General features: G+C 34.1%; 1 protein-coding gene across 1 annotated transcript; it reads left to right on the top strand.

The window, feature by feature from the left end:
* The first annotated feature begins 298 nt into the window (after positions 1-298).
* LOC121990980 (beta-glucosidase 26-like) lies at positions 299-12,539 on the top strand. Its single transcript, XM_042545017.1, has 14 exons — positions 299-634; positions 1,412-1,674; positions 2,395-2,939; positions 10,036-10,200; positions 10,314-10,372; positions 10,482-10,557; positions 10,646-10,717; positions 10,804-10,891; positions 10,995-11,238; positions 11,436-11,551; positions 11,645-11,862; positions 11,953-11,984; positions 12,087-12,189; positions 12,262-12,539. Exons 1-14 carry the CDS (start codon positions 299-301, stop codon positions 12,537-12,539), a joined length of 2,595 nt encoding a protein of 864 aa, XP_042400951.1.
* The last annotated feature ends 1,007 nt before the right edge of the window (positions 12,540-13,546 follow it).

The raw sequence follows: 13,546 nt of genomic DNA, 5'->3' as shown, positions 1-13,546 counted from the left end.
GTTTTTAAAAACCGTTGTCGTAATCCCAAAAAAACGCACATAGACAACAGTTTTAAAAAACTGTTGTCGTACCCTTTAAAAACCGTTGTCATATCCCCAAAAAAACATAAATAGACAACGATTTTTAAAAACCGTTGTCATAGGCCAAAAAAATTACTAAAAGACAACAGTTTTTGTTAAAACCGTTGTTAAAAGGTAAAAAGACAACAGTTTGGTATAAAACCGTTGTTGTTTGAGTGTTGTTGAATGACATTTTTCTTGTAGTGATATCTTGGAAAGCAGAGTTGCTAGAGAGTTCATGGCAAACTTGCATTCAGGGAAGTCAGATTCACTGGTGGAACAGGAATCAAAATTTGAGTTGAAACCATTGCCAGATCATCTAAAATATGCTTATTTGGAAGAGGGTAAGGAGTTACCGATAATTATTTCAAAGAATTTGGGTCCAGATCAAGAAAGCAAGTTGTTGGATCTGTTACGACAACATCGGAGAGCTATTGGTTGGGCGCTTGCAGACCTACCAGGTATCAGTCCAATCATATGTAAACATCAGATATTTCTGGAAGCTGATGCTAAGCTAATAAGACAGCCACAACGCCGTCTTAACCGACTTATGCTGGAGGTAGTCAAGGCTGAGGTAACTAAGCTGCTGCGGGCAGGAATTATATATCCCATTTCGGATAGTCAGTGGGTCAGTCCGGTGCAAGTAGTACCGAAGAAATCTAGTCTCACAATGGTGACAAACGCAGAAAATGAATTGATACCTACCCGAGTGCAAAATTCATGGAGAGTATGTATTGATTATCACAAGATAAATCAAGTCACAAGAAAGGATCATTTTTCCTTACCATTCATTGACCAAATGTTGGAAAGGTTAGCAGGAAGATCACGTTATTGTTTCTTGGATGGTTTTGTAGGTTATTTTCAAATTTCGATTGCTCCAGAGGATCAAGAAAAGATGACTTTTACATGCCCTTTCGGAACTTTTACATATCGATGAATGCCATTTGGACTATGTAACGCTCCAGCTACTTTTCAACGATGCATGATTATTATTTTTTCTGATTACCTTGAGCATTGTATGGAGATATTTATGGATGATTTCATTGTTTATGGCTCATCTTTTGATTCATGTTTGGATAATTTAGCTCAGGTGTTACTTAGGTGTATAGAAACCAACCTTATTTTGAACTTTGAGAAATGTCACTTCATGGTTGAGAAGGGTATAATTTTGGGTCATATAATTTCAAAGGCTGGAATACAAGTAGATCCTGCAAAAGTTAATGTAATATTATCTTTGCCTTACCCCGTATGCGTACGAGATGTGTGATTATTTTTTGGTCACGCAAGATTTTACAGACGGTTCATACACAATTTTAGCAAAATCACTTTACCACTGGCTCATTTGCTGCAGAAAGAAGTAGAGTTTAATTTTGATCAGGATTGTAAGGATTCATTTGATAGGATTAAAAAGGCTGTCACTTTTGCTCTGATTATTAGAGAGCCGGACTGGACAATTCCATTCGAAGTGATGTGTGATGCTTCGAACTTTGCTATGGGGGCAGTATTAGCTCAACGGGTTGGAGGAGTGCCTCATGTCATCTATTATGCTTCCAGAACATTAGATTCAACCCAGGCTAACTACACTACAACTGAGAAAGAATTGTTATCTATTGTGTTTGCACTAGATAAATTTCGATCTTATTTATTATGCTCTCATGTGATTATTTTTTCAGATCATGCAGCTATTAGGTACCTTTTAATGAAGCCATCAGCAAAACCAAGGTTAATTCATTAGATGCTCCTGCTCCAAGAATTTGATATAGAGATACGCGACAGGAGTGGGAAGAAAAATTTAGTAGCAGATCATTTGAGTAGGATTGAAGGGAAGTTGAATCTAATACCAATCGTTGATTACTTCCCTGACTAGCAGCTTCTGCGGATGCAAGGTAAGGAACCATGGTATGCTAACCTGGTAAATTACTTGGCTGTAAGTGTCTTCCCTACATATTACTCTAGAACTCAACGTAATAAACTAAAAAGTGATTCAAAATACTATGTGTGGGATGATCCATATTTATGGTAATTTTGTAGTGATCAAGTGATTAGAAGATGTGTTCTAGATAATGAATTTAACTCTATATTGTCTTTTTGTCACTCACTTGCATGTGGAGGCCATTTTGGGCTGCAACACATAGCTAAGAAAGTCTTAGATGCAGGACTATACTGGCCCACTCTATTTAGGGATGCATCTAAATTTTTAAAGAATTGTGAATGTTGTCAGCGAATGGGTACCATAGGACAAAGAAATGAAATGCCCCAACAACCTATATTATTTTGTGAGATCTTTGACGTATGGGGCATTGATTTTATGGGCCCTTTTCCTAATTCTTTCAGGTTTATTTATATACTGCTCACTGTTGATTACGTTTCTAAATGGGTGGAGGCAATTGCTACCAAAACTAACGATGCAGCCGTTGTTGTGAATTTTGTCAAGAATAACATATTTTGTAGGTTTGGAATACTTAGAGCAATCATCAATGATCAGGGATCACATTTCTGCAATAGACATATGAAAGCCCTGTTGAGCAGCTATGGCATAGTTCATAAGGTGTCGACCCCATACCATCCTCAAACAAACGGGCAGGTCAAAGTTTCTAATAGGGAGATCAAACTGATTCTGGAAAAAATAGTAAGACCCGACAGAAAAGACTGGAGTAGAAGACTTAGTGACACCTTGTGGGCTTATTGGTCAGCATTCAAGACATCAATCGGTATGTCCCCATACAGAATTGTCTATGGCAAGTATTGTCACTTGCTAGTGGAAATAGAGCACAAGGCTTACTGGGCAGTTAAATCTTGTAATATGAACCTGGAGGAGGCTGGAGTTGGTAGGAAATTGCAGTTACAGGAACTTCGATTGGAAGCCTATAAGAGTTCCCGTATTTATAAGGAAAGATCAAAGATCTTTCATGACCAACATATATTGAGGAAGAATTTCAAATCTAGGGATAAAGTGTTACTTTATAATTCAAAACTTAAATGGATGCCAGGTAAATTGAAATCCCGATGGGAAGGACCATTCGTTATTGCAATTGTGCTGCCCTTTGGTGTTATAGAATTGTAGGATCCTACTTTGGGGCACTTATTTAAAGTAAATGGGCACAGAATCAAGTTATTTCAGGAGATGGATAAAGGATCAATTTTGGAAGTTGCGTCTTTGATTGATGCCGAGTACCAATTTGAGGGAAGTTGCTATTTTTATTCAATAATTCCTTGATCATTTTGCACACTTTTGTTTTTTAGTTCTCTAACAGTTTAAATTGGTTAGGATGTCGTTTCTAGTTTTCTGGGAGTTAAATTCATGCCTCAAGTGTTTGTCTTTCATTTTAAATTAATAAAGACCGTTTAGTTGATAGTTGCACCTAGGGAATCAGTCTACATGATTGATTTTTTTTTATTTTTTTTTTTGCATATGGTTGGTGGTGTGGTGTTGGAAATAATTTTGTTAGTTTAAGGGTGATGTATTTCTTTTACCTAGTGAGGAATTAAGCCTATTATTCTTGTGTGTGCGTCACTCTTAGTGCATTACTCGAGAACTTGCTTTGATCTTTTCAAAATCGCATGGACGTAGGTGCAGGATTTGCTGAAGTTTACTTCCATCTACATTGTTTTGCATGCTCTTGTTTTGTTCGTTATCTTTATTTCCTTGTCTCTTTTATGTGATTGTTGTTGCTCTCTCTATTTCCACCTCTATACTTTGTTTTTCCACTTCCTTGATTGAACTTTGATGCTACTAGTTCGTATCATTTTGAGTTTTTGACCGGGACGATCAAATGCAAGTGTGGGGGAGGGAAATGGGGGGTATTGAAGCTTGTGTGATAGGCATGCTTTAGTAGTTTTAAGCATGACAAATTACTGTGAGCATGCTTCATAATTCAGTACTTGACAGAAACTTACATGACACAAGTAAAAAATAAGTAAAAAAAATGTATATGTTTCAAAAAGAAGAAGAAAAAAAAGGAAAAAATAAATGAAAATAAAAAAAGAAAAAAAAAAGAAAAAAGAAAAAAGAAAAAAAAATATAATGTAGCAATTGGGACAGTGATCTAGCAGAAATGCAGATTAGAAAAAAAAGTGTCATGTACGCTCTCTTTTGAATTGCGCTTTATGACTACTACAACCCATTTTGTAGTTAGATGAGAAAAAAAGGGATTGGGTTAAAAAAGAGAGATAGAAATATGTTTAAAACATTGTGCAGTGGACTCAATTTGATAGTATGCTGGTAGCTTCGGTTCTGTCTTCGTGCATTCCCTCTTTTAGCTTTTGCTTGTGTTCCATAGAAATTCCTGGGAGTCCTTCACCAATAAATGTGCTTGTGTTTCATAGTGGTGGAGATTAAGAAATAAGCAAGCCTATGGTAGTTTGATATTATGAGTGACTTTGAGTGAGATCTACTTTGACGATAATTGTGAGAGGGAGAGAATCCACTACCTCATACCTTTGGTGAGGATTCATCATCCTTAGGCTATTCAAGATCTATTGAAAGCGCCATACTTGTTAGCGATGTAAGGACTGAGTCATGAATGTTGCAGATTCAAGGGGATTGACGATTCAAATAATGGTCTTTGGTAATTTTCTTGGTGTTAGGAGAAATTGCTTGGGGCAATGAATTTGGTTACCTATTGAATTTTGATTACTTGCACGAGACATGCAAGAATAAGTGTGGGGGAATTTGATAACTTGCATTTTGTTACGACATTTTTTATCATTCTGTTAGATGTTTTAATCTGTTTATGCGTTAATTCACAGTATTTATCAGGTTTCACGAATATGGTTGGTTTTATCATTTTGATGCGAATATATGCTAATTTAATGGCCTCAACACTAATTTGATGTTATTGAATGATGTAGGATGTCAAGGATTAATTGAGAAGGCTTTTTGGTCACACACATGCAACCAACGGATGGATGAAGCTTAAGCTTCACTTTTGTGGTCAGATGCGTTGCTTTGAAGGAGGCATTAAAGTTCCCAATAGCAACCAACAGAGGCACCTTTTTTGACCTAGAAGCCCTAGCAACCATCTCCATCTCTACGCACACTTCTTCTTCTTCCTTGGATTCCAGGGGAAGTCGCCCCATCAACACACTCCAGCAAGTATCCTCCCTTCTATTGTCATTCCCTTCCTTTCCCTCTACGGATTCAAGGAGGAGTTTTGAATCTGACGAGTTATCTTTGAGTTCAACCAGATCTGGCCGAACTCGGATTACTGCTGGGTTTCAGATTCGAAGAACCTGACACGCCTTGCCCTTGTCATCTGCCTTTGGAGTTTAGATTGAAATTCCAACGGACGCGTGTTGTAGTGCGTTGCTCATCTTCGGGCATATTCTAGTGGAATTGGTCATTTCTATTTTATTGCCTTTTTGTTTGCATCAAGTACTGCTTCAGCAGTTTTCCCCATATTAGATTTATGGTTTTTTGCATTGAGTTTAGCTTAGTTAGTTTTTGAACTTAGATTGAGCTCTTTGTGTGCTTGGAATTGTTTGTTAACAGATTTCCTTAAATCAGTAATTGGTTCATGTTTTTTTTCTTTAAAAAAAAATGTGGAACCGCCACATCAGCGACCCCCCTAGAGTCGGTCCCACGGATATGAAGGGAGGTAAATGCAGGTACACAGCTGAAAGCGCATAGCTAGGACATTAACCCCAGGCAATGACACCCTGAGGATCGAACCCTGGACCTTTCGACCACGAAACCATGTGCCCCCATCTGTGCTACGCCCTGGGGACCATGTTTTTTATTTATTTTATTTTTACCACATGTTTTTTTTCTTTAAGTTAGTCTTTTAGTTGTTGTCTAGTTGTTGATTTTTGTGATTTCCAAGTAGGAGCATTTCAATCTGTGTGGTAAAGAAGTTTCAACCAACCAGATAATTCATCTTAGCATTAGCTTCCACCGTGATTTCTATGGGAGACAATCCGTGTCTTTTGTTATACCTATACTATTTAATTTACAATAAGGACGGAAATTAAGTTGGTATTGTAGTGTGAACCTTGCAACGACAAGACCATTAATTATCGATTTACAATCCAGTACCACTAGACCCTTTGGTAGATGAGTTGAGTTTATACTTATTGTTAGGACGATCACACTATAGTATAAGAGAATGCTACTTAACCCTTAATGACTATTTCATACCGTGGTGTAGGATATTGAGTATCCTAATAAACCCTTATTATTATTTAGGCTTATAACTCATGTTCATGAATTTATGTTATAGTATGGTTATACACTTAGGCTCGTGCCTATAGGTCACTGATTGTCTATTTTCTTGGAGACCTAATTATCTATTTTCTGCCAAATATTAGTAGCATTATATCGTAATATAGGGTACCAGTATCTTAGTAGACCCTTACGTGTTATATAGGCTCATGCCTATATATTAGTAAAATTATACCATAGTGTAATCTTACTTGGTTGCTATACCTTGTCGACCAATATCTCTCATTCATGGTTGAGAGAATCATTAATAACCGTTAGTATATCCTGTCTCCTATACGTGGTTGAGAAAGCTATTAGTGACCATTGGTATATACATATCTGCCCACGAGACCATCCGTGGTAGAGCGTTCTCCTATAAACAGTGACTAGACAATTACTCTAACTGCCCACGGGACCATCCGTGGTCGAGCATTCTCTCGCAGTCAATGATAAGGAAGCTAAATAGCTTCCTCATCCTGTCTTGGCATGGGACCATCCGTGGTATAGCATTTTCCTGCGGACAATGACTAGTCATTTACCCTGATTACCCACGTGACCATCCATGCTAGAGCGTTTCTCCTGAAGTCAGTATTTGTTATGTGCTTGCTATATGTCGGTCATGTATTTGTTCATAAAGGTTTGGTTGTACTGTATATACTCTCGATTTATTAGTTATACTTAGTTGAGTAGGTTAGTGAAGTGCTATGTTATTGATTTACTTTTGATTAGCTGGTGATTATGTTGGGACACCTATGTCGGTTAGTAGTATTTTTTCTGAGACTGCATCCTTTGATCTCCTGACAGTATATTATTCATGCGCTATTTTCTTCTACCCACTGAGTTGTTGTACTCACTACCCTCTTCCTTTTCCTTAGACTTTCAGGTTAGCATATAGAGAAGATAGAGAAGGTGTTGTGTCGTTCAGAGGTCCTGACTGCCGGTTCCACTCGAGTTTGGATTTCTATTTGAGTTGTTGGTGTACCTTCCACTATTTAAAATTTTGATTTTCTTTTGTACCGAATATTTATGTTGTTAGTTATGTTTTTTGATTAGTTTAATATGATCACATGTTCATGCATATATACACCACTTGTTGTTGGTGACTTGGTGTTATTATATTGCATTGGAGTTTGTGTTGGCTTGAATTTGTTTGATATAGAGTATTTCCTATATTGTCACTAGGGGGTACCACCCGATTTGGTAGATAAATATACCCTCGGAGCGTAACAGTAGGATAATCTGGGGATATTTTTTAGATATCTGGTGTTAGAATTTTTTAGCCCGGGCATAGACAAATTCTTGGCTCCACCATTGAATATAGAGGCATTTATCCATGGTTCATAAAAATAATGAGATTCTTTTTTAAACATGTTAGAATGTTTGTATATGTATGTCTTCGGTGTTGAGATCCAACATTCGGGGTCAAACAGTCATCTTAACGATGAGTCGATGACTCTAACCGATCAAGCTCGGTATAACGATATAAACCTTATCCCATTTATACTCTCGACATCTCTTTCGATTATCGAAGTACCCTTTCGGGTAAGAGATATACCCTTCTTGGTATCGTTGTTATCAACCTAATCTCATCAGTCGTCGAGTTATCCCTTTGGATATTGACACAATCTCTTTGGGTAAACTTATCCCTAATGATAAAGAGTATTAAGGTCTAGGTGAAGGCCAGACTTTTTTTCCTTAAGACGATATTACCCCGCCCAGGTGCTTACGATTTATTGACAATCATCTTCCAAGATATAATGACTTGCATCTCAAATTAAATAGGCGCACTACAAATTTTGAGCTCTATCAAACTTTTAAAGTCTTGAAACTCTTAAGAGAGGGGAGAAAGAAGAGAACTCAAAAAGAGAATTCACAAGTTGAGAATTGAGCGAGAATTGGGTATTTTGAATGAAAGGAATGATGCTTATTTTATAAGGATGAACGGTTACTTCCAAGAGATGAAATATTTCTTCTAAAAGGTAAAAGAATATAGTAGGTGTCTTTTTCCTTAAACCTTTTCACTTAAATCTTATTAATCAATTAATTAATATAACAATGATTAATCTTTTAATTAATTAATTAAATTAATTATAATTACATACCTCTACATAGTTCCACATACTCGAGTTAGCGTTGATCCATGAATCCAACTCATGTGTGAGTCAAATTTCTATCTGATCATATCATACCAACCTTTTATTAGACATTAATTTTTCATTCACTCGATAAATTAGTTTATAACGATCTTCTCATGAAATAGCCGTCTTATCCCAATTAATTTATTTGTTATCAAAACTAATTTTCTAACAAAATATAATATAATTAATTTATTTGTTATCAAAACTAATTTTCTAACAAAATATAATATAATGTGATTGTGATCTTGTATGCATGCATATAGTTCCTAAATTTGGACGTGTATGAAAAAATAATCATTGTAGTTTGTAAGTATACGTTCAGTGGTATTTTTTTTATAAAATCTAATTCTCTTAGAAAATATTAATTACTAAATAAAAATAAATTTTAAATATTTTCTAATTTAATTTTGTTTTTTTGCGCGTGTATATATATATGAATATTTTCTATTTTTGAAGATTTTTAATTTCTTTTCTTTTATCTCAAATGAGTAAATCTGTAATATTTTATAATTTTAAAAACTTTTAATATTATCCTTTCATTACAGATCTTTAATTATATTTTTACAATATTTATTTCCTTAATCGATAATGGTTAAAGTTCTATCTCCAATGGTATGAAATACAATTGGTAAGTTTATTGATTTTTGACTTTATATATATTTTAGGTATGTGTTCATCATATATTCAAAGTAACTATTTAAATTTTTTAAATAAATTTTAGTATGCCATAATTACTCCCATTATCAATAAATATTTTACCATTTTCAAATTAATTTATTTACATTTTACTTTTTCCTACCAATTTTTTTTAATAATTTTATTTCAATTGTCGATTAAAATTTAACTAGACACTTAAACACTTGCGAGTAGAGGTGAGCATTAATAAGTTAATGATTTAATTGATTAAAATGAAATCTAATAAATTGAATTTTTTTTGACAACTATAGATTCTAGTAATAAAAAGTTAATTAATTAATTCGGTTACTGAATTACTCAATTCTTATAAAGTGAACGGCTATTAGACACTCTAGTAGGAAATCAAAATTTTTATTTATTTTTTAACATCAATCCAATAACATTATTAACTGCTTACAAAATAGTAATTATATGTTGTTAGATTTAATTGGTTTAATCAATTTTTAAATTTTAAAATAAAATCAAGATTTAAAAAATTTAAATTAAATTTCTGAATAAACTGAACCAACTTTCCCATTCTGTTAATTCAATTTAAGCTATTTTTTACTTGCCTCTTTCACTCTATATATACATGAACCATGCACATATATTTGTTTTTATTTAGAACAATATGATATTATGATTTATTTAATAACTTACTTTTTCATTAAATATTTTAGCCATTAATTAATTAAAATATTTTCATTAGATTTACTATGCTACTTTAGATAATTATCTAATAAATTAAGTAGATAAATCATTCTATCCAAAATGACAATTAAAATTAATTATCTGGAAGTCTTATCCTAATTTTTTTATGCTTATCACTAATATTGATCTACTCTTTATAAACCACACCTCATTTCATTTATTTTCATATGATCTCCAAAAACAAAAAAATGGGTTACAGACAATGCTCATTGCTTTTGTTCTCTTTCATTCTCTTTCTATTCGCTTTTCGAGCAACAAGTTCTATTGAAATAGCTATGAATGTTCACAACATAAGTCGCAAAGCCTTTTCCAAGGGTTTTGTATTCGGCACCGCTGCATCTGCTTATCAAGTCGAAGGAATGGCTCTTAAAGGAGGAAGAGGACCATGTATTTGGGATGCATTTGTCAAGAAACCGGGTAAATAATCTTACTAATATTGTCTATTAGAGTTTTTATTTTTTACCAACTTAAAATATTAATTAATCTTGATCTCTTAATCCATTTTCTAATGTTGATATTTTTAAATACAGGTATTATTCCCGGAAATGCTACTGCCGATGTCACGGTTGATGAATATCATCATTATAAGGTTCATCGATAATATTTTTGAAATAACTAAAATGTATTTTAGAGTTATGTGCAGTGATACTTAAGACTTTTTTTTCAATAATTTACTCAATATGTTATTGATCATTCAGGAAGATATTAATATCATGAAGGAACACAATTTCGATGCATATCGATTCTCAATTTCTTGGAGTAGAATTTTTCCAAGTACAATATATTTTCTTAACTTCTATTATAGTTGCTATTAATGAATTTTGAAAAAATAATTTTGGATTGCATTTCTTTTATTGTTTAGATGGCACGGGAGAAATCAATTGGGAAGGTGTAGATTATTACAATAGATTAATTGATTACTTGATAATTCAAGGTAATATATTTTTTTTCCCATTAGGCTTGTTTTTGAACAAAATATAAATTAATGTTCTCATGTTTACCTTTCTAAAATTTCATTAGGTATTACTCCTTATGCAAATCTCTATCATTATGATCTTCCCTTGGCACTACATGAGGAGTATTTGGGTTGGTTAAGCCCAAAGATAGTGTAAGTGTTACTCATTATATATTGTGTTTGAATATAAACTTTATGTATTAGTTAATACAAATACTACATAATGATATTATGTTGATGTGTTTATTCATTTTAGGGATGCATTTGCGGATTATGCTGATTTTTGTTTTAAAAGATTCGGTGATAGAGTTAAGAATTGGTTCACTTTTAATGAGCCAAGAGTTATATCAGCTCTTGGTTATGATAGTGGTTTGCATGCTCCTGGAAGATGTACTGGTTGTGAAGATGGAGGGAACTCAACCATAGAACCTTATATCGTCACTCATAATCTTATTTTATCCCATGCAGAGGCAGTGAAAAGATACCATGAGAAATATCAAGTAAGTTGGTGAAATTATCTTGATTGATATCTTATAAATCCTAAGTTATTTAATTATTTTAGCTTTAGCTTGTCACATAATGACTATTTCCACAAGAGCTAACATTAAAACTTTCCAACCACGAATCAAATGTGTGGAATTGCACTTATGTCTACATAGTTACTCACAAGATAAATTTATTTGTTTTCACTATTTAGGAGAAGCAAAAGGGTCGAATTGGAATTCTCTTAGACTTTGTGTGGTACGAACCTCATACTAACCAGTCAAAAGACAAAGCTGCAGCTCAAAGAGCTAGGGATTTTCACCTCGGATGGTAATAACCCATTTGAGCAACTCAATAATACAAGTATAATAATGTCTATATTTTTAGTTGTTTACGATAAGTTGATGTTCTTTTTTTGCATAGGTTCCTTCATCCTCTAATATATGGTCAATATCCGGAATCAATTCAAGAAATCGTAAAAGATAGGCTTCCTAAATTCACTTGTGAACAAGTGAAGTTGGTAAAAGGCTCGTATGACTATATCGGGATCAATCAATACACAACATACTATATGAAGGATAATGGCGTGACTAATTCAACACCTACTAGCTATCAAGATGATTGGCATGTTGAGTTCAAATGTTAGCTTTCTTTTTCTAGCTTGCTATTCTCACAACTCGATGATATTTCATTTTTTTTAACTAATATTATTCTTTTTGTCATTTTTTTAGATGACCGAGATGGTGTGCCAATTGGTCCTTTGGTAAAATTTTTAATTCATTTTCATGAACTATGTTATATTCTTTACAATCGTTTTAAATTAAAAAAGTTATTATCATGTGAACTTATTATTAATGTTATTTAGGCGAACTCTGATTGGCTCTACATAGTTCCATGGGGAATTTACAAGGCCATAACCTATGTAAAAGAAAACTATGACAACCCTATCATCATTTTATCAGAAAATGGTAAAGAACTTTATTGTTTTCTTATTTCAATTAGCACACGCCAAATTAATTACCAAAGTTTACTTATTGTAGGAATGGACCAACCTGGAAATGTCACTCTTCCACACGGCTTGGAAGATACGATGAGGATTAACTATTACATGAGATATATTGCTCATTTGAAGAGGGCTATAGACGATGGTGCCACGGTGATAGGATACTTTGCATGGTCACTTCTTGATAACTTTGAATGGAGGTTGGGTTACACTTCAAGATTTGGTATGGTGTATGTGGACTATAAGAATAACAAGCGATATCCAAAGAATTCAGCTACTTGGTTCAAGAAACTTCTCAAGAGGAAGACAAATTAAGCCTCACTGCTAGTTTAATAAGAAGGTTTGAGTAGTCTTAGATTTCTTGCAAGGGTGTAATAAGAAGAGTTGAAATGAAAATTCATTTTGTACGTAGTTTCTTTCCCCATCTGTAAGTACACGGTTATTGTCAAAGTAATAAAATATTAATTTTATAGAGACCGCTGATTAAACACTAATTAACTGGACATTTGATAGGGAAGTCCCAACTTGTCAGGTCGAAAGTTGGGCAAGAGCATCATATACTTGGATTAAGCAAGTTAAGATTGAGTAATCGATTGGGCCAAAGACAATCAATTAGGTGATCGATTAAGAACCTTTTTTCACAAAACAAAAGTCATTTGGATCGATTGAGTAATCGTTCAAGAGCCACACCACTCGATCTGATGATCAATTGAAAGATTTTCTTCATGAATTTGAAAGGGCTTGGATCGATTGGGCAATCGATCAAGGCCAATCCCAATCAATTAGGTAATCAATTGGGAGAAGAAGTTGGCAACAAACATTGGGTTCTTGATCGATTAGCTAATTGATTAAGAGGATTTTTTGTGAAGTACAGTAGCTTCCTGGCGAGAGCGTAATCGATTAGGTGATTGATTGAGAGAAGTTCACAAGTGAACAATGGGCTTCTGAATGATTGGGTGATCGATTAAGAAGAGACTGAGAGAAGAAGAAAAGAGTCATTGCGAGGTTTGGATGACTGAATTTGCTTAGATCTCTGACATGGCAATCGATTGGGAGTAAGACTAATCGATTAGGAACCTTAATCCACCGGATATAAAAGCATTTGAAGATTCAAATCATGATCTCTTCTTCTCCACTCTTCACTGTCGGTTCTTGGACGATTCAGGGTGAAGTGTTACTGCACTTCAAAGTTTACAAGAGATATTTCCAAGTAAGAAGAAAGCAAACAAGGTTCTCATTGTATTTGTGTTTTAATTTCCTTTACTTGTTGTATTTTTCTTGTTGTGAGCTTGTATGCGATTTCTCCACCTTCAGATTATTTT

The sequence above is a fragment of the Zingiber officinale genome, chromosome 6B (genome assembly GCF_018446385.1).
Source record: "Zingiber officinale cultivar Zhangliang chromosome 6B, Zo_v1.1, whole genome shotgun sequence".
Taxonomy (NCBI): Eukaryota; Viridiplantae; Streptophyta; class Magnoliopsida; order Zingiberales; family Zingiberaceae; genus Zingiber; species Zingiber officinale.
The sequence above is the reverse complement of the archived record's forward strand: the minus strand, read 5'-3'. Positions and strand labels throughout refer to the sequence as shown.